The sequence below is a fragment of the Capricornis sumatraensis genome, chromosome 8, assembly GCF_032405125.1.
Source record: "Capricornis sumatraensis isolate serow.1 chromosome 8, serow.2, whole genome shotgun sequence".
NCBI lineage: Eukaryota > Metazoa > Chordata > Mammalia > Artiodactyla > Bovidae > Capricornis > Capricornis sumatraensis.
The window spans coordinates 30,445,059-30,468,031 of NC_091076.1; the positions used below are offsets into that span (position 1 = coordinate 30,445,059).

At 38.8% G+C, this 22,973-nt stretch overlaps 1 protein-coding gene and 1 pseudogene across 1 annotated transcript in view; both read left to right on the plus strand.

Moving 5' to 3' along the window:
• LUZP2 (leucine zipper protein 2) overlaps positions 1–22,973 on the plus strand; it is a 299,588-nt gene that overhangs the window by 244,486 nt on the left and 32,129 nt on the right. The window contains exon 8 of the mRNA XM_068978588.1: positions 4,102–4,269. Coding sequence (XP_068834689.1) covers positions 4,102–4,269 — 168 coding nt within the window. The remainder of the gene's footprint in view (positions 1–4,101; positions 4,270–22,973) is intronic.
• On the plus strand, positions 11,130–12,103 carry LOC138082735 (ATP synthase mitochondrial F1 complex assembly factor 1 pseudogene; annotated as a pseudogene).

Here is a 22,973-nt window from a genome sequence, read left to right on the forward strand (position 1 = left end):
GCAAAAGACCTTTGATTTAAGAACTATATGATAAAGACTTTGAGATAGAAGTGTGCTTTGATAGAGTAATCAGTGATTATGTTTCATAGAAGATAATATGTGAGCTGAAGCATACATTTTAAGTAGAAGTTTCCTATGTAGCTATTTGGAAAGAGAGTTCTGCAGGCTAAGATAACAGCAAGTGTAAAGATTCCTAGATGAGAATGAACTTGAAACGTTTGATGGACTATAAACAAAGGACATTGTGACAAGCAGGATATCCTTAAAGATTTTGCATTTTATTATCATGTGGCAGAGGAAATGGGAAATGTGGTTTGGTGTGGGAAGAAGATCAAGGGCAAAAATAAAGCTGAATCTCAGAGGGGATATGTTGTAAGATCCAGGGCAAAGTATAGTTTGTATGAGTCACATCATATTTCATTAGGTGACATCCTGTTCCAGTGAACTTCAAAGTGAACAGTGGCCTTACTTGCAATTTTAAAACAGACTAAAGCTAGCAATATAAATGAAAATGTAACAACATTGTGTAAAATCATTGTCTTGGCCTTGCTCATGGATGGGGCCAAGCCAAACCTCAGTAGTGTCAATTACAGGCTTTATTTAGTTAGAGGGACTAACTGGAAAGATGTGAGCTGGTTTTTTTTTTTTTTTTTTAATAGAAAGATGAACAAATTAGAGAAGCATTGTTCACAGAAATCTGTGGTCTCTGGCAGGAAAAATCTACAGCGTAATGAAGGAGTGAATCCAGAATCTAATATAGGAGGCCAATTCACAAGCTTGTGATCCAAAAAAAGAAAGGAAGTAAAAAACTATGAGATTAAGAATAGGTTGAAACTTAAGAGGAAGGATAGCTTACTACAATGGCTATGAAAGGTGAGGAGTTGGAGGTTACATCTATGTATTGTTGATTCTGCTCTCCGAAGTGACCCTGAAAATGTCAGGAGGGCTGGATGAGCAGATGAGATGATTTCACCCACGTTCAAATATATCGATCGCTCCACTGGGAATTTTGTCTTGCCTAAAGAATGTTTACTTAAAATGAAGTATTAGGTTGATGCCATTCATTGTTTACTTTTGGCATCTGAGTTTAGCTGTTGCTCAGGAAGTTGTCTATTATGTCAACATAGGCTGCCGTCTATGGGGTCGCACAGAATCGGACACGACTGAAGCGACTTAGCACCAGCAGCACCATACATACATATTTTGTGCCTGTCGTAGATCTAACTTATATATATATATATATACTGTGTTGAGAGGAGCCATGATATGAATGCAGTGAATCAAATAACTATCAAATAACTTCCTGCATGAATGAGCATTGAAAAATCTGCATTTCAAAGCTATGTTAACTTTGAGTCCTGGCCAAGACCTGCTTGACGTTGTCACATTAGCTCTATTTCCATTATCTAACTGTATTATGAGAAACAGAAAACATAACAAATTGTTCAGTGGAACCTGGAACATCTCACTCCAGAGAACAGCACCCACACTTATTCTGCAGTAACAGAAGGTTAGGGCCATCCAAGATTATAACAAAGACTCAGTAGGAAGGGTGATCTGAATCATTACTTCATTTCTTTTTATTGAGATAGCTTCTTTCCCTGACAAAAGAGAAATAACATTTTCAACTAAGTATTTATTTAAAAAAAAATTTTATGTGTCCTTTCTCATGTGTCAGGTATTGTGTTAGGTGCTAGCTCTACAGTTCTGAACAAAACAGACAACTTATACATATATATATAAATAAATTAAAATTAGTGATAAATTATATAAAGAAAACAAACATAATCAGCCATAGCAGGTCTCTAGCTACTCAGGCAAGCAAATAAAAGGGACCATTTTGAGTATAAGTTTTTTATTCAACTTTACTTCCCCCTGTCCAGTTAACAAAGCCCCTCCATCCTATTTCTTAACAGACTTTTATTTTGCTCTTATCAGATTTTTATGAAATGTGACAGGGCAAGGTTAATGTGAGGGAAATACATCTATGTCCTGTTTCTTATATATTTCCAGTTGCAGCTCTTACTGTTGTCTTTTTTTTTTTTTTCTCGTGATATGACCAAAAAGAAAGATTTCTTAAATTGCTATTCTAGGAATACACACTCTCATCTTAAAGATAAATCTTATACCACATATTAGTAGGAAACAGAGAACATTGGGAAAAATCAAAGCCATAGTCACTCTCAAGAAATTGACCCCAGGGGCTGTATATGAGACAATAAGTAGGACGGGATGCTATCTGTAGATATATTGCTGACATTATATACAAAAGACAGTAGTTTTGTTGGGAGTATACTACTGTGACAGGAGAAGATAACAGACTTTCCTGCTTCACTGATCCATTGATCCACTAGATCCACTGATCCAAACATGGAACTACACAAAAAGGGTAAACGCCAATTGTGCCCGTTTGCTGGATATGACTCCAGCAACTATTCTCTTTTCTTCTTCTCTCTTGCCCCAGAGGCCACATTTCATATCTTGAAGTGGATATTTATATGTTATTGTCTTACTAGGGTCTGTATGCTTGCCCCCAGTTACCCCTGTGTTACCATGAGATTTCCTCAAGGTTGTGTGTCTCTCTTTATTTTGGTACCTGGGGATGTCTTTGTCATTGGGACTCAACTTTACATCATTTTAAAAACTTATAAGCAATTTAAAATATTTTTAGCAGTGGGATCTGGAGGTTGGGTGGCAGTTGGAGATGGTTGTCTCTATATAGTTCAGTCTACCTTGGAATGTAAACCTAAAGAAAAAGTAGTTCTGCAATAAATGCTGGAAAGAGTGTGGAGAGAAAGGAACCCTCCTACACTGTTAGTGGGAATGTAAATTGGTACAAACACTGTGGAGAACAGTATGGAGTTTCCTTAAAAACTAAACACAGAACTACCATATGATCCAGCAGTCCCACTCCTCGGCATATATCCTGAGAAAACCATAATTCAAAAAGATGCATGCACCCTAGTGTTCACTGCAGCACTACTTAACAATAGCCAAGACATGGAAGCATCCTAAATGCCCATCGATAAAGGAGTAGATAAAGAAGACGTGGTACATATATGCAGCAAAATACTACTAAGCCATAAAAAAAGTGAAATACTGCCATTGGCAGCAACATGGATGGACCTCGCGATTATCATGCTAAGTGAAGGAAATCAGACAGGGGAATGCAAATATCATATGATACAACTTGTGGAATATAAAAATGTTACAAATAAACCTATTTTAAAAAATAGAAATAGACCTCACAGGCTTAGAAAATTATGGTTACCTAAGGGGAAAGGCGGAGTAAATTAGCACTTTGAAATGAGCATATACACACTGCTGTTATATGAACGAGATAACTAATAAGGCCCTACTATATAGCACTGAGAATTCTACTCAATATACTGTAATAACCTATATGGGAAAGAATTTGAAAATGAAGGGGTATATGTATAACTGAATCACTTTGTTGTACAGCTAAAAGTAACACAACATTGTAAACCAAAATATATTCCAATTAAAATAAAAATTTAAAAAGAAGAAAACAGTCTAGAACCTGAAATTTTGTTACATTCATAGTAAAACAGAAATAATAATGCCAGTTTCACAGATGTTTGATTATCACTTACAATCATATCTGAATAACTCCTACTACTTAACAGGACCCAAGGAAATAAGAGTTTTAGCATTAATTGAGTAGAGATACAGGCTGATTTGAGAAACAAAAGGAGAAACATCACAAGAGGAGTGATTCGAAAGGAGGATTATGATAAAGATGGCAGACGCTAAAAGGATCCAATTTAGAGTGACTCTAAAGTATATTTCCTTGCCATCAAGGTATCATAATTGAAATCATGTCAATTCAAGGGGAAAAAATGTAAGCTATGTCTCTGAATTCTAGTGATCAAAATATATCATGAAACACATTAGTTCCTAAAAAACAGACTGAGTGTGCATTACATGGTATGTTATCATGGAATTTATGCTGGGCAATTATGTATTAAAACTAACATGTGTTTGGGGAATTAGTATAGGCTAGAAGGAAAGGGAGAATCTAGTCAGGTGAATGATGACCAGAACCACATGTAAAAATTGTGATCTCTCTTGTTTTTATAGGAGTCACAGCTGAAAGCAATGAAAGAGACTGTACAACTCTGCCTCTCAACTGTTTTCCGTGATCAGCATCCTCCCCATTTGAATCCCTTCAGGCCATATCGAACTCAGATATCAGTCCCAACCATGATAAGTGACGCGAGGACTGCATATGTAAGCACAACAGCCAAGGTACTTTCTTGACTTCGATCTGTATTATCATCAAAGTGAATCCAAGTAAGATAGCAAATTCACTGAAAAATCAGGATGTAAATGGGAGATAGTAACCCAGTTTGTAAAGTCTTCATAGTCACTTGGAGAATATTGGAAAACAAATTTTCTTTATAAGAGAACAAGCTGTTTCTTAGGCAGAATTATTATCATCACTATTTTACAATATTATAAGAAAATATCTTGAATTATATTCCAGTTTTCACCAGGGGTTTATTATGGAAAATACTTTCTTCTAGGGTATAACCACCATCCTTACAAAAGTGGATACATTTTTCAGAAATTAAGCCTGTAGTTCTCAACACTGTAACTGTACATTAGAATCACTTGGGATTGTTATTAAAAAAAAAAAAGTCTTAATACTTGGGGCTCACCTCAGACAAATTCTTCCTGGTTTGGCTCCAGTCATCATTAGTTTTTAAGAGCTCCCTAGGGGATTAGGAGGCCTTCCCTGTGGCTCGGTGGTAAAGAATCCACCTGTCAATGCAGGAGACATGGGTTCCATCCCTGGGTTAGGACGATCCCCTGGAGAAGGAAATAGAAAATAGAAACCCACTCCAGTATGCTTGCCTGGAAAATCCCATGGACAGAGGAGCCTGGTGGCCTACAGTCCATGGGGTTTCAAAAGAGTTGGATGCGACTTAGCGACTTAAACAACAAGAATTTAAGCAAATCCCTGCCATCACTCTACTTTATACAGGACAAAAGAGGGCATTTCAGTTCTGCTTTTGTTTCAATCATCAGAACCTTCAGTTTGCAAGCTCTACTTTTAAATAAATATTGACAATCTGAAATTGTTATTAAAGAAAGGAGTTTAGTTTCAGGCAGTATACTTGAATGTGCAATTCTTTTATCACTTGCCTCAGGATCACTTGCTGTTGAAATAAATGCTATAAAGAGGAGTCCAACCTCTAAAGCAAATCCATGGTGGGCTAGAGTATGGTGGGCAAAAATCCCTGAGGACCACTGTTACAAATACCTACCAATACAGTCATCTGGGGATGTGGCCAATCTGTAGACGAGGGGAATGCTGTTTTCAGGATGCAGAGTCAAAATTAAGTCAAACAAAATAAATCTACTGTTTTGTTTTTCTCCTGTAATGGGTTGATTTCTCAAAAACAGATTAATCTGTGTAACCTTCTTTTTCTGTTAAAATCATTTGAAATAAGTCTCTCCATTTTATATTATCTTCTTTGTTTTTATTATGTAATGAAGGATCTCAAAAAATCTAGGCCAATATTTTTCACCTTTACATCTCTCTGATCCTCCTTTGAAAACAGTGGGGGTTTTTTGTTGTTGTTGTTTGTTTAATTTAACCAAACTCAGGGAAGAAAGTTGCATAATAATATATTTTTACATTTAAAAAAATTCCTGGTAAATGTATTGAAGCAGATTATTGGTTAAGTGTACAGCTACCTTACACAATCTCTGCCACCTATCAGAAGGCCACATACTCCTTCCACTTCAGGTTAGTTTAAGGGAGAAGCATAGATTCAACCGTATTAAGTCCAGTGACTTGGAGCAAAGCAGCTTTGTGATTTTATGGGCATATGACACTTGTCTCCAACTTAAAGTATATTTATTAGGCTCCCTATTAAAACGGGGCTCTTTATGACCATGAAAATATGGAAGAAATTACTGATTGTTACTTTAACTGACTTATTAATAAATAGGTATCCTGTCATTGAAATAAATAATACATATGTATTATTATTTCTCTAGGTTTAACAGGAAAACACAGGAAGCATTTAGATGCATGTAGTTTACAGAATGCTTATTTAAAAAAAAATAATATCTAATTATTTAAGATAAAGTTCAATAAATCTAAGTTGATATACCATAGAGCATTCTGTTTTACAAATTAGCATTAAAAGCCTCTGTGGCATTTCTCTTTTGCTTATATTATTTATCTTTTCAAATATGGTGGCAGTTGTATTTTATGTACGTGTGTGTGTGCTTTGTTCAGTTTCAGATGTGTATATATTTCCTTTTCTCCTTTGCCTTTCGCTTCTTAGTCACTCAGTCATGTCCAGCTCCTTGTGACTCATTGGACTGTAGCCTGCCAAGCTCCTCAGTCCATAGGCTTCTCCAGGCAGCAATACTGAGTGGGTTGCCATGCCCTCCTCCAGGGGACCTTCCAGACACAGGAACTGAACACACATCTGCTCTGTCCCCTGTACTTCAGGCAGATGCTTTACCTGCTGAGTCACTGCAGAAGCCCTATTTGTGTTTCTTGGGACTTGAATCTCTGCGCAGGCACCTCACAGATAATATTTGAAAAATCCTGAATAATAAAACGTGATATATGGTGTATGTAGGAGAAGTAAACTTTGCAGTCATGGAACAATTTTTATCCAAAATGTTAACTTTCAAATGAGGACCTCAAACTACTAAGTCTGTGGAGTTGGTTAATTTTAGTCTCGGGGCTTCCCTGGTGGTTCAGTGGTAAAGAATCTGCTTGTAATGTTGGAGATCCAGGTTCAATCCCTGGGTCACGAAGATCCCCTGGAGAAGGAAATGGCAACCCACTCCTGTATTTTGGCCTTGAGAATTTCATGGACAGAGGAACCTGGCAGGCTACAGTTCATGATCACAAAGAGTCGGACACGACTGAGAGATTAACACACAATTATAGCCTCAGTGATATGTGCCCGAGAGGGAGCTGTGAGACCATCATATCACTTAACCTCTCTGTGCCTCAGTTTCCTCAGTGCCTATCTCAGGTCACTGTTGTGACATGAGCATTACAAATCATAAATTTTCTTAATTTCCTTGATACACATGATATCAATTCAGTTCAGTCGCTCAGTCATGTCCGACCCTTTGCAACCCCATGGACTGCAGCACGCTAGGCTTTCCTGTCCATCACCAACTCCTGGAGCTTACTCAAACTCATGTCCATCAAGTCAGTGATGCCATCCAACCATCTCATCCTCTGTCATCCCCTTCTCCTGCTTCAATCTTTCCCAGCATTAGGGTCTTTTCCAATGAGTCAGTTCTTCGCATCAGGTGGCCAAAGTATTGGACTTTCAGCTTCAGTATCAGTCCTTCCAGTGAATATTCAGGACCAGTGATTTCAGTTAGGATTGACTGGTTGGATTTCCTTGCAGTCCAAGGGGCTCTCAAGAGTCTCATCCAACACCACAGTTCAAAAGCATCAATTCTTTAGTGCTCAGCTTTTTTACAGTCCAACTATCAAGTCCATACATGACTACTGGAAAAACCATAGCTTTGACTAGTGCAACAAGAGACCGACCCAGACTTGCCTGTGAGTGTCCAGGAGTCTCCAGCAAAGGCGTGGGTCGGCAGTGGCCTGGGGCATGGTCAGGGGCACTGAGTGCAGTGATGCGTGCATGGGACATTTTGAAGGAGATCACCATTCTCTTCATTACCTCCACTATAGTTTGGCCTCAGGAAAAACAACAGGAAGGGAACTCAGTCCTGGACACCAACAGAAAATTGGATTAAAGATTTACTAAGTTTAACTTATATGCAGAGTACATCATCACCCCACTCCAGTACTCTTGCCTGGAAAATCCCATGCACGAAGAGCCTGGTAGGCTGCAGTTCATGGGGTTGCGAAGTGTCAGACACAACTGAGTGACTTGACTTAAACTTTTCACTTTCATGCATTGGAGAAGGAAATGGCAACCCACTCCAGTATTCTTGCTTGGAGAATCCCAGGGACGGGGGAGCCTGGTTGGCTGCTGTCTATGGGGTCTCACAGAGTCGGACACGACTGAAGCGACTTAGCAGCAGCAGCAGCAGAGTACATGATGAGAAACGCCGGGCTGGAAGAAACACAAGCTGGGATCAAGATTTCCGGGAGAAATATCAATAACCTCAGATATGCAGATGACACCACCCTTATGGCAGAAACTGAACAGGAACTAAAAAGCCTCTTGATGAAAGTGAAAGAGGAGAGTGAAAAAGTTGGCTTAAAGCTAAACATCCAGAAAACTAAGATCGTGGCATCTGGTCTCATCACTTCATGGGAAATAGATGGGGAAAGAGTGGAAACAGTGCCAGACTTTATTTTGGGGGGCTTGAAAATCACTGCAGATGGTGATTGCAGCCATGGAATTAAAAGACACTTACTCCTTGGAAGGAAAGGTATGACCAACCTAGATAGCATATTCAAAAGCAGAGACATTACTTTGCCAACAAAGGTCTGTCTAGTCAAAGCTATGGTTTTTCCTGTGGTCATGTATGGATGTGAGAGTTGGACTGTGAAGAAAGCTGAGAGCCGAAGAATTGCTGCTTTTGAACTGTGGTGTTAGAGAAGACTCTTGAGAGTCCTTTGGACCGCAAGGAGATCCAACCAGTCCATTCTAATGGAGATCAGTCCTGGGTGTTCTTTGGAAGGAATGATGCTAAAGCTGAAACTCCAGTACTTTGGCCACCTCATGCAAAGAGCTGACTCATTGGAAAAGACTCTGATGCTGGGAGGGATTGGGGGCAGGAGGAGAAGGGGACGACAGAGGATGAGATGGCTGGATGGCATCACCGACTCGACGGACGTAAGTTTGAGAGAATTCCAGGAGTTGGTGATGGACAGGGAGGTCTGGCATGCTGCAATTCATGGAGTCAGACACAACTGACCGACTGAACTGAACTGAAGCATGGCCCTGCCCATCAGAACAAGACCCAGTTCCCCCTTAGTCAGTTTCCCCCATTTGCCTTGTCTAACTCAATGAACCTATGAGCCATGCCATGTAGGGCCACCCAAGACAGATGGGTCATGGTGGAGAGTTCTGACAAAACATGGTCCACTGGAGAAGGGAATGGCAAACCACTTCAGTATTCTTGCTTTGAGAACCCCATGCACATTATGAAAAGGTGAAAAGATAGGACATTGAAAGGTGAACTCCCCACGTTGGTAGGTGCCCAATATGCTACTAGAAATCAGTGGAGAAATAACTCCAAAAACAATGAAGGGATGGAGCAAAAGCAAAAATAGCACCCAGTTGTGAATGTGACTGGTGATGGAAGTAAAGTCCGATGCTGTAAAGAGCAATATTGCATAGGAACCTGGAATGTTAGGTCAATAATTCAAGGCTAATTGGAAGTGGTCAAACAGGAAATGGCAGAGTGAACATTGACATTTTAGGAATCAGTGAACTAAAATGGACTGGAATGGTTGAATTTAATTCAGATGACCATTATATCTACTACTGTGGGCAGGAATCCCTTAGAAGAAATGGAGTAGCCATCATAGTCAATAAAAGAGTCTGAAATGCAGTACTTGGGTGCAATCTCAAAAACGACAGAATGTTCGTTTCTGAGGCAAACCATTCACTATCATGGTAATCCAAGTCTATGCCCCAACCAGTAACACTGAAGAAGCTTAAGTTGAATGGTTCTGTGAAGACCCACAAGACCTTCTAGAACCCACACCCAAAAGAGATGTCCTTATCATTATAGGGGACTGGAATGCAAAAGTAAGAAGCCAAGAGATATCTGGAGTAACAGGAATATTTGGCCTTGGAGTACAAAATGAAGCAGGGCAAAGGCTAATAGAGTTTTGCCAAGAGAACGCACTGCTCATAGCAAACACCCTCTTCCAAAAACACAAAAGAAGACTCTACACATGGGACGTCACCAGATGGTCAATACCAAAATCAGATTGATTATATTCTCTGTAGCCAAAGATGGAGAAGCTCTATACAGTCAGCAAAATGAAGACTATGTGGCTCAGATCATGAACTCCTTATTGTCAAATTCAGACTTAAATTTAAGAAAGTAGGGAAAACCACAAGATCATTCAGGTATGACCTAAATCAAATCCCTTATGATTATACATGTGATATATGGCTGTTATAATCCACATTTTAAAAAAAATCTTTGCCTCTTCTTTGAAAAGTGTATTTGAATGGTTTTTCCTGAAATCTGTAAAACAAATCCAAGTAAGCAATTTTTAACCTATATCTGGAAAAAAAGCAAAATCATCCCCAAAATGTCATTTTGTTTTTATTTTTTCCAGAAGATTAGATAAATGCAGACAGGTTTTTATTGCATCATGTATGTGGGTATATATATGTATACATGAATCCAATAGACATATGCACTTCACATACAAATTATATACTCATATGGATTTTAAAAGCTGCAGATTTCATTAATTGAGAAGTACAATATTATGAGAATTTACTGATGAAAGATTAAAAAATAATTTACATGTTGGCACTTTTAAAATATTCTGGAGCATGTCTGCTACATAGTCATTTAGACCCACAGCTTAAGTTTCTGCTGAGGAAACAATCAGGTTTTAAAACAGTGAATACTCCAGCGGTCTGCTGGAGATGGCTGATACATACCTATAAAAGCTGGTTACACAAATTTTCAGAGTTTATAGTAGTTATTAAACACTTACTATTAAATATTAATTATATACATTTACAATAAGTTATACTAAAAGCAAATATCAGTATCAAAACTACTATATCATGCTGATATCTCTAAAGCTACTATGTAAATATATTTTTCTAAGACTTCCTAATTTTGAAATTTTGATCAACTAACCCCTTAGATTGTACTCCCATAGATATAAAATGAAGACAATAACAGCACATCCTTATCGAATTGTTGTGAAGATTAAGAAAATTAACATAGAGCATTTAGTATATGAAATAGTGTCTCATACTGGAAAACAGTCAATAAATGTTCAAAATAAGTACTATTAATATATGTGGAAATGAAGATAATACTTGGAGAAGATTTTTGGTAGGATATTAATTTAAACAAAAACTGCCTAATTTCACTGCAGAATTAAGAACACATTCAAATAAGCACAGCTGCAATTTTTTAGCATAAAAGTATGGATGAGGGAGGAGGTGGGAACGGCCGTGGCTGCCACGGTGACCCAGGGCCCCGCCATCCTGCAGGCGGCTGGCCTCTAGGGCGGCCTGTGCACTGTGTGCAGCCACGCCCTGGGCCTGGGGCTCCTGTCAGCCACGCAGTGTTCCCGGTGCGCTGCCCCTCAGGCCGGCCCGCCAAGGGCGCCAGTGGCAGCGGGGTCAGAAAGGTGCTCGAGGCCAACCCCTTCTACGACCGCTACTACGAAAAGATCCAGCAGTCGTGCAGGTCTGACCCAGCTGCTTTTGAGTCCTGACTAGAGAAGCGCAGTGAGTTTAGCATGCAGCCAGTGGGGCACTCCAAGCAAGGGGACTTTATCACATGTGTGGAACAGAAGACACTGGGGAAACAGCCTGTGAGCCAAGGATTCACTAAGGACAAGTCTCTCAGTTCAATCTTCAACATTGAGATGGTGAAAGACAAAACTGCCGAAGAAATAAAACAGATTTGGCAGAAGTATTTTGCAGCAAAAGATAACAGTCTACACAGTTATTCCTAAAGAAAAGTTTGATTTGATTTGGAACTGGGCTTAGTCCTGTCCAACATTTCTGTGTGGCCTACCAAGAAGGGAAGGTTATGAGTTTTTTGTCTGGCACTGGACAGGTACTGAACTCCACTTCACTGCACTTATAAATATTCAGATCCCAGGGGAAGCTGCGGCCAGTCAGCTGATTTTATATCACTACCCTGAACTTAAGGAAGAAAATGGTATAGTGCTAATGACAGCAGAGATGGATTCCACATTTCTGAATGATGCTGAGGCACAGTGCATGGCCAGCCAAGTTCAGCTCTTCTATGCCACTGATCGAGAAGAGACCTACAGGTTAGGGGATATCTTTAACTTCAGACCCAGTGAGTTCAAATGTCTGTCACCACAGAGTTGGAGCAAAGTGGACTTGGAGCCGAACTGAAATGTTCTCAGAACCAGGATAAGACTTAGGGCTGTCAGGTTGGCTTATAGAATTTCCTACTCAGCCCTGGATGGTCCTGAGCCTACCCACCCCTTGAACTCTCCGAGGCTCAGTATTGATAATAAGCCGTCTCTAAGGAGTTGCCCTCTGTGCTTACTGCAAGAAGTAACATGGATGTGAGCCCTGTTACTTGATATTCACGAACAAAGATACCCAAACATTCTGATTACTATCTCCCAGCATACTTGAAGCATCTTTTTCAAGTGTTTGAGATCACATCCAGAGACAATCAAGGATCCACAAGATGGTTGACTTGATCTTATGCACTGTAGGAGTATATCTGTTCTCTGGTCATTTTTGACTGCGCAGCTACCAACAGTTAGTTCCTCACCTTTATGAACTGTGACAGGATAGTAAGCTTGAAGACCTGCTGTATTTAGATGTGGTCTTTGCATACTCTTCCCACTTGGCGGGCCAAAGGCATAACCCAGGTATCCTGTTAGACCCTATGACAACCACATATTGTCATCAGGATTAAGAGTCTATCTAGATGCTCCAGGAATTGCTGTTAGTGTAGCTGGTTTGGAGAAGCCGTAGAATTCAGTAATATTAAACGCACAGGTACAGTGCCTGCCACCTGTGTATTTTTAATCCAGTTTGTGACACCTGATTTTTTGCCCATTGGAAACTGTGTATTTGGAGGGGCTGAATTGTTGCAGTATAAAGAAATCAACTACTTTGTAAAGAGAGGATCAATCCAGATTTGCTTTTTGTTTTTTAAACAACTCTAAACCATGCCAGTATTATATTAATAGAAAAGGTAGGCAGAAGCAAATGTACCCTATTGTGTGTGGGGAAAATGTAGCAATAAAATAAAATCTGGCTTGTAAAAAAAGTATGGATGAATCTTCACAATACATTTAATGTCAGTGATCACAATAGTAAATGTCATAAAGAAAGAATATCAAAAGACAGCAGAAGTGAGAAGCAATTCAGAAAAGTAGTGTAGATAAAAAAACTGGTGAAATTATGTTATGAAAGCTCATTATTTCATTTCCATCCCAGGGAGTCACCATCTTCTATCTTTGTTTTTCTTGCCATGCAATTCAAAGTCAACTTTAGCTGCAGTTGACATTGGTAAAGGTCACAGCTGTGGGATCAACTTAATTGGACAAGGATGATTTGTTAATTTTTTTTCCAGTTTGGTAGAAATGCCAAAGTCATTTTAGGGCAACAGGCAACAGTGGCCCTATTCAGGAGCCTCAAGGTATCCAAGTGAAAATTGCATTCTGCTTGGTGCCTGGAGGTTTAAAGCAAGGTGGATTTGTTTTCCCTGTTTTTTTGTTTTTTTTTTTTTCCCTGCCAAAAATCTGTTGCAAAGTAATTTCTAAGAACTCTCAAAGAAGTGCACCTGGAATTACCATAGACCAAAGGGTCTCAAACGAGATTGCATTTTTTTAATCATTGGGAGCTTTGCTCACACCTGATGCCAATATTTTCAATTCTATTGTACTCCAGTAGAAGCGCAGGGTAATTCTGGAGATTATTCAAAGCTCCCAGATTATTCATGTTTACAGCCAAGGTTGAGAGGTATTAAAATCTTTACTGTAGGAATAGGAAAAGACTCTCCAAGGTAGCTCACTTGTAAAGAATCCACTTGCCAATGCAGGAGACACAGGTTCGATCCCTGGAGGAGGAAATGGCAACCTACTCCAGTATTCTTGGCTGGAAAATCTCATGGACAGAGGAGCCTGGCAGGCTACAGTCCTTGGGGTCTCAAAGAATCAGGCATGATTTAAAAGCCAAACAACACAATGCAGAAGTAAGCTTGTCCTTTCCCCCCAGTTTCCTGTTTCTGAAAGAGATTTCCCAACTAGCCCAGAGGTTTTCAGTTTTAGAAAGATCTGTTTTTCTACCAGCTCTCTGTCCTTAGCTAACCATTTATTGCTAAGTCACTTCAGTCGTGTCCGACTCTGTGTGACCCCATAGACGGCAGCCCACCAGGCTCCCCCGTCCCTGGGGTTGTCCAGGCAAGAACACTGGAGTGGGTTGCCATTTCCTTCTCCAATGCATGAAAGTGAAAAGTGAAAGGACAGTCGCTCAGTCGTGTCCGACTCTTCGCGACCCCATGGACTGCAGCCTACCAGGCTCCTCTGTCCATGGGATTTTCCAGGCAAGAGTACTGGAGTGGGATGCCATTGCCTTCACCAAACAGCTTGTTCATATTCTTTCCATGCTACAGAAATATGTTTTATATCTTTGTATGCCCAGGGTTATTGTGAGAATAAAAATGAAAACATGAGTCTAAAATATTTGCATAAAATATAACATTACATAAAAGGAATTTTGTTTGGGTTTCATTTTTGGTCTTAGGAGATCATAATTGCTTTTTTAATTACTTCCCAGTAGATGTGGCATATTTGTGGCAAGGAAATTGTTTAAATTATATAATGTTTTACGTGTTACTCTATGAACATATATATTACATATACACATAAATATTTTAAACTAACACTATAAATTATAAGATATATGTTTAATATCAGTTCAGTTCAGTCGTTCAGTCATGTCCAACTCTTTGCGACCCCATGAACCGCAGCACGCCAGGCCTCCATGTCCATCACCAACTCCTGGAGTCCACCCAAATCCATGTCCATTGAGTCAGTGATGCCATCCAACCATCTCATCCTCTGTCGTCCCCTTCTCCTCCTGCCCTCAATCTTTCCCAGCATCAGGGTCTTTTCCAATGAGTCAGCTCTTCACATCAGGTGGCCAAAGTATTGTTTAATATGATATAGATAAAAATGGAAACAACAAAGGCCCCTTAATACTTTTTTTTTTTATTACTGGTGTGCATATTTGTACCTTGAAATAGTCTGAAACCAAATTCTCATTTATTCTTCATCCTTGGTACATGTATGCTGTAATAAAATATTACACAGAGAAATTGATTATTTGGATATCTCTATGAACTTATTTTAAAGACATTTTAGCTCCATGAGGATATAATTCATTTAATCCTTCTGAAATTAAAATAGGAACAAGACATTTTTTTATAATAATGTTAATATACATAAGTTTAGGAAAGCATACTGATATTCAGAGAAAATGCTACTGAATATCTTTTATATAAAGAATGACCACCAGTTTGCATTTTCCTTTCTTTTCCTTTATAATTGAGACTTTATTGGTTGTACACATTTCTTATGAACTGAAATTTTAAAAGGCATGTAGCTATAATTTCTTTTAAACAGTTATTCCAGTGACTTTCCAGCTTGACATTTGGAAGCAAATTTTTCTTAAGAGTATATCAAGTACCAATAACTTCAAATTTTGATAAACTATTACATAAGTCTCACTAAGTGACAGTTTAATATCGTATGCACTACAGATTCAAATTTTAAATCTTTCACAGCACAATAACAAGGTTACTAGGGAAATTAGATCACTGCCACCAAGGATGTTATGGAGAACATGTCATCCTGACAGGAGTCACGATCGAAGAGTGATTTTCTGTAGGAAACCACTATACTAAGAAAACACGAAAACAGAAGGAATGTGAATGTTCAAGGCATAGTCAATGCACAACTGTAACTGCAAATTGTCATTTAGTATGCTAAGCATTATAGGATATAAAAGCTACTGCCCTACCTATGGATATTTAACACTCAAGACTATCAAAACCTCCCATATTTAACATGTTGCTCTTTTCTGGTTGTACCAAAACAAAAAACCACCACCAATGGCAACCAGCAATGAGATAACCTCTTAAAAATGAAGCATTTACACTAAAAAATAAAAAAATAAAATGTGATAAGGTGAGATTGCCTCCTTCTTAAAAATGTTTCTAGAGCTACTAAAAAAAAAAAGGTTGTATTTGCAAAGTAATTGATGAAAATATTCACTTGGATTATACTTAGAAGGGAGATGGGAACCAGTGATTAGATGTGGTAAGTACATGTGGGCTTGGTTGCTTTAGTTGTGTCCAAATCTTGGTGACCATATGGACTGTAGCCTGCCAGACTCCTCTTATCCATAGGATTCTCCAGGCAAGAATACTATAGTGGTTTGTCGTGCCCTCTTCCATGGGATCTTCCAGACCCAGGAATCAAACCCAGGTCTCCTGCGTCTCCAGAATTACAGGTGTATTCTTTACCCAGTAAGCTCCCTGGGAAGCCCCATATGATATTAATCAGACTTGGCCTCTTTCTACCTACTTCATCAGATAGTGTACTCTCCTTTTTAGTTTCTCTGTTTTCCACAGCTAAATCTTCTTTGTTATCATGGTTAGTCACTTGAGGCCCTTTATCCTTTTCTTTGCACTTTTTAAAAAAGTGAAGAGTCATCCTTTCTGGCCGCCTTTTTTACTTTATTTACACTTTTGTGGTAGAAGGTTAAATGACACCATCATCACTCTCCTCTTGTGATGCTTGATCATAAACCCCTTGACAGATCAGAACTTCCTCTTGGGCATCCTGGCGATGACAGCTCCTGCCGTGTGCCCCGGGCCTGGACGGCAGGCCACTGCCACTCCTAGAACTGCCTGAGTGGCTGGGTTATTATATTACACAACAGAGGTGGTGGGAGAACCACCAGATGACTTGTTCCATTATCTTGTCCTGTATTTTTATTAGAATTTCTTGGATGCTCATCAGATAGTATTGACTTTCATGGTATCTTCAAAGACAAAGTTTTTTTTAAAGATGTGTTGCTTCTCATCACCAGTTGGCTATTCATAAGTAAGAGAGCCCTCAACCTCCCGTCCACTAATTATCAATACAAGATATTTTTTTCTTTAAAACTATAAATTCTAATCTAACCTTTGTCTCTTTAGATGCAGTAAAATCTTAATCCTAAAAAAAAAAAAAAAAACTATAAGAGATATTTCCTTATAACGCTTGCAAAAGAAAAGGACATCTATGTGGAATTTAATCAATTTGGTTGTTGTTTGCTCTTTAGCGGCTCAGCTGTATCCAACTCTTTGCAACCCCTTGGACTGCAGCCCACCAGGCTCCTCTGTCCATGGAATTCTCCAGGCAAGAATACTGGAGTGGGCTGCCGTTTATTTCTCCCAAGGATCTTTCTGACTCAGGGACTGAATCCACTGTGTTGGCAAGCAGATTCTTTACTACCGGGCCACCAGAGAAGCCCTTAACCACCTTCCTGGGATCATTTTATTGACAGTATTTCCTTTTTTTCTCGCTGGTGGAATTCATTCACTCGAATATCTTGTAGTAACTTGGAATCTACTAGAAGTTTTTTTAACAAGGGAAACCTGATGAGATTTTAGTTTTAAGAAGATAATTCCAGTAGTAACATAGAAAGATGAGGATAATAGAAACAAAATTATTGGGAGAATAATATTCTTGATAAGAGCAATGAGACAGTAGCAGCAGGAAAGGAACAGGGAATGAATTTGAGAAATGCAAAGGACATAAAATTTTAAGGGAAATGTGAGAAAGTGAAGGTGGGAAGACTAGATTATGCTAAGGAAATGAGCTGAGAAGAGAGGGGACAAATCTTCGGGGACTTAGTAGGATGGCAGGAGATTATGTACATTTTTAGTAAGATATAGAGTGAAGAATGCAAAACAGGTAATGAAGACAAAGTTTGAAACATGTAATAAGGATTTAAAATTCAGAAGCAGCATTAAGGAATATGAATATAATCACAAGGTGAAGACTTGGACGTGGAGTAAAGACATACCAGCTTCTGAGAGGAGAGATAAGTTGGAAAAGATGAAGGTGTGGATGAATCTTTATGTAGATGGACAGGAGTTCAAAGAGAATAATATACCCCATGGCCTACAGTTTTCCAGTGAAAATTTGATCCTTAGCAGGCTTATACTTCTTCCCAATAATCCTTTTCAGGTATTTGCAAGTTCCATTCAGGTGTGTGCCCTGAATTTGCAGGCTTCTCTTTAACATTGCTGTCCTGGAAACCTGTGTTGGCATCTGTGACTAAACATCAGATACCCAGTGCCAAGAACCATGTGTGTGAGAGCACAGAATTTAGAATTCAACAGACCGATTGTAAATCCTGGATTTAGCCAGTTATTTGTAAAATGTTGGAAACTGAACCAAAGACTGTGGTTATTCTTTTTGTGAAATAGAGCTAGCAGTATAAAACAATGAGCCTACTTAACTAAAAGGCTAAATTTATAGCATAAAGCCTGGCATGTAGTGTATCTAGTGTTTAAGAGCACAGATATTAAAGCCAAATTGTCTGGATGTGAATTTCTGCTCTGCCACTCCTCAGCTGTGTAACAGACACAACTTTTAAACAAATTCGCTCCTAGTAATATAGGAATAATAGTATCATTTTCTTCAAAAGGTTGTTGTAAGGATAAGCTGTATATTATTATTCTCAAGCTTATTTGGTCTAATAAGATATTATTTTGTGTCCTTCTTACCAAAGTGTCCATCACACAGTTCTACGTCGAGGTTGGCAATAAGAAAATAATTTCAACGTTCAAAAGAATCCCCACAAAAGAATTTACAAAAGCAATAGGAAACATAAAATCTTGATATTTGCTGAAAGTTATTACACATTTTGCCAGCACTGGCAAAAGACAAAATTATTTATCATTTTGATCCACCCTCATTGCATTGTGAATTAGATTTAAATGTTTCAAAGAAAATTAGAAGTAATATCCTTGCTTTTCATCACTATATAAAATGCATTGATATTCAGGATTTCAAGAAATCATAGACAGTGTTTTTGAGTTCCCTCGAGTGCTGGGGTTAGACTTTCCTTTGGCATATGTGGCCATCTTTGATCTCTTTGTGAAAGTAACAATATTTATGGAGTGTCTACAGCTGAGTAACTAGGAAGTTATTCACATCAATTATACTCCAACAGCAAACTTTTCCCTTTCGAAGGCTATTGCATGGATTCCAACTATGGTTCCAGTCGTTCAGTAGTAATAATAATAGTGAGAATTTTAATTTGTATAGTTCTTTATGGCTATTGCTAAGGTATTTTATTAGATCATCACAATAAATACAGCATATCCAACTATAACCATTTTACTTAAAAAAGGAACTTCAACTAAAATCCAGGTTTCTTATGCCAAGTGTAGTGCAACACACTGCCCACTCAAAAATGTGTATTACTTAGAATCTTAAAGATATGCTAACAAAAACAATAGATGTTTAAATATGCAGTGCTTCTTATGTTATCACAACACAAAATGTATAGAGCACTCTGGGTGACTGACTTGCTGCTGATGGCTTTACACAAGTTAAAATCAAGAAAAACATTGTGAGTGGTACTGACAGTATTCTGATGTTGTAAGAGAGGAAGACTAAGGCTCATAGAGGCTAGTAACCCATCTTAGGTCTCAAAACTGGGTCATTGACAACTGAGATTTTTTCTGGCTTATTTTTAGTTAACTGAGGCAAAATTAGTGCATAACATTATATTAGTTTCAGGTTTGCTCCTGCTCATGCTCAGTCATGTCCAGCTCTTTTCAACCCCATGGACTGTAGCCCACCAGTCTCCTCTGCCCATGGAATTTTCCAGGCAAGAATACTGGAGTGGGTTGCCATTTCTTACTCCAGGGGATCGTCCTGACCCAGGGATGGAATTCACGTGGCCTGCATTGGCAGGCAGATTCTTTACCACTGGAGCTACCTGTGAAGCCCTGTCTGTAGTGTATACACTACAAAATGATTAACGCAATAAGTCTAGTTACCATTTTTACCATGCAGTTAACTGCCAGTCTTCACATCCCATGCCCTTCCACTGGCAACCACCAATCTGTTTTCTGTATCTGTAAGTGTGTTTGTTTTCATTTTTTTTTAAAGATTTGCGGACTTCAAATATGAGAGAGATCATATGGTAATTGGTATTTGTCTTTGTCTGGCTTAATTTCACTTAGTGTATTGTCCTCAAGGTCCATCCATGTTGTTTTCAATGGCAAGATTTTATTATTTTGTATTCAAATAAAATTGCACTGTATTATTGTTGTTCAGTTGCTAAGTCATCTCTGACTCTTTGCAACTCTATGGACTGCAGCTAGCCAGGCTTCCCTGTCCTTCACTATTTCCCAGAGTTTGCTCAAATTCATAACCATTGAGTTGATAATGCTATCTTACCATCTCATCCTCTTCTGCCCTTTTTCCTTTTTCCTTCAATCTTTCCCAGCATCAGGGTCTTTTCCAAGGAGTCAGCTCTTCACATCACGTGGCCAAAATATTGGGGCTTTAGCATCAGTCCTTCCAATGAATATTCAGGGTTGATATTCTTTAGGATTGACTGGTTTGGTCTTGCAATCCAAGGAACTCTCAGGAGTATTCTCCAGCATCACTATTTGAAAGCATTAATTCTTCAGCACTCAGTCCAAGTTAAGTAGTTACCACATCTTGGTTATTGTAAATAAATAATGCTGTGATGACTTTAGGGGTGTGTATATCTATAAATCTCTACAAGTTAGTGTTTTTAAACTTTTTTTTGGAATAAGAGCCTCTCTAATACTTTGAGCTGATATCTTATTATGGTTTTGATTTGCATTTCCCCTATAGTTATGATTAACAGCTTCTCATTTGCCTGTTGACCATCTGTATGTCTTCTTTAGAAAAATGTCTGTTTAGACTCTGAACATTTTTTATTGAATTGTTGGGTTTTCTTGCTGTTGTGTTGTTTGAGTTCTTTATATAAAAGTTCATTTAAGTCTTTCTGTAACAGCTTTCAGGAAAAACCCAAACAAACTTTCTGGCCAACCCAGTGATTTACTGGATGTACAGCACACTCACAAGTCCTCAATTAGTGTTAGCTTCTCATGGTAGGCAAGAGATTATCAACTGAGCTGATATTTCCATTATATTAAAAACTTAAAATCATTGATGCGGGATGATTTGGGAGAATGGCATTCTATCATGTATACTATCATGTAAGAAATGAATCGCCAGTCTATGTCTGACGCAGGATACAGCATGCTTGGGGCTGGTGCATGGGGATCACCCACAGAGATGTTATGGGGAGGGAGGTGGGAGGGGGTTTCATGTTTGGGAACACATGTAAGAATTAAAGATTTTAAAATTTAATTAAAAAAATAAAAATAAAAATAAAAATTAAAAAAAAAATAAAATAAAATCATTGATGCTTTTGGAAATTTGCCGATAATGCCACTAAATGTCACATCATGGCTGATGGTTTAATTCAGAACAGCAGACTCCTGGAAGGTGGGGGCTCGGGCATATCTTCATTATTAGCGTTCCTCTAATGTTCATCACAATATATTGTACACATGCATGCTCAGTTGTGTCCGACTCTTCCTGACCCCATGGAATGTAGCCCACCAGGCTCCTCTGTCCATGGGAATTTCCAGGCAAGAATACTGGAGTAGGTTGCCATTTCCCCTGCCAGAGGATCTTCACAAACCAGGGAACAAATCTGCGTCTACTGTGTCTCCTACCTTGTAGGCAGACTCTTTACCACTTGAGCCATCAGGGAAGCCATGATCATCACAATATACTGTGACTAACAGCAAATGTTACATGGATGAACAAACAAATGAATAAATTAATAAATGAGGAATTTTGCAAAGAGAATGATCCCACATTAGCCAAATTACAATGTATCCATGAGCAATCATATCTGTCTCTAAGGCTGTTCATATCCATAAAATAATTCTATCATGGAGAGTAAACATATTCATTTTCATGACAGCAGTGGCTATGAATTTTCAAATTAAACATATGTGCTTTTCGTATTTCATCATTAGTCATGAGTACATTGTGAATTTCAGTATCCATGATAGAACAGCTTTACCTTAGTACTTTCTTCTACTTATGAATATAATTATCCCACTTGAGGCTACAGTAGTGTCAATGGAAAAGTAAGCAGGAAGTTCTGCCCATTTAGTTTCCAACAGTTTGTAAAATATTCTAATTTTATTTTAAAATAAAACATAAAAGCCATGAATGCCTATGACTGTCCTTTTCATGGATGATGATACAACATCTGTATTTAAGTTATCTGAGACATACCAAAATTTTTTTTTTTTACAAAACAGTTTTATTTTTTAAATAAAAACTCTTATTGTCTTGACCTTGATTAAAATACAAAATATGGCTAGTGAATTCACTGAATTCCCGTGAGACTTTAATTTTTCCACTGCTCATTCTCTAAGGCTAAATTTACTACCAAGCTGTAATCTATTCCAGGATCATTCCCGATGCAGTTAAAACGTGTATTGGACAACACTCCATATCACCTGTGGCACCTTGGTATCGAAGGATGTAGATAACAGGGATGTTCGCTGGTTGCTTTTAAAAAGGCACAGGAGCAGAATTTCATGCTCTCTTTCTACAAAATTGACCATTTCTAAAACTGGAATTCATCTTACTTTCACAGATTAGGGATTCAGTTTCCCACTAATACTGGAATCGGGGTTCTTCCATGAATGCCAACCTGCTTTACTGAGCACTTAAGAAATCACGAGTGATGTTTCCCAGGTCTCTCAATGGGCAAAAAGCAACATCCTCCTACTCCCTACATCTCCTTGAATCTGTGACTGAATAAGATAGTGTAATGATGATGGTGCTTTCACTACCTGCTGCCAGTAATGCTGTTTCACCTGACAGATAGAAATCTGTCCCTGACAACCTCCAGAGAAGGCAATGGCAACCCACTGCAGTACTCTCGCCTGGAAAATCCCATGGACAGAGGAGCCTGGTAGGCTGCAGTCCATGGGTGGCTAAGAGTCCGACACGACTTAGTGACTTCACTTTCACTTTTTACTTTCATCCATTGGAGAAGGAAATGGCAACCCACTCCAATGTTCTTGCCTGGAGAATCCCAGGGACGGGGGAGCCTGGTGGGCTGCCGTCTATGGGGTTGCACAGAGTCGGACACGACTGAAGCGACTTGGCAGCAGTAGCTGCCAACCTCCCC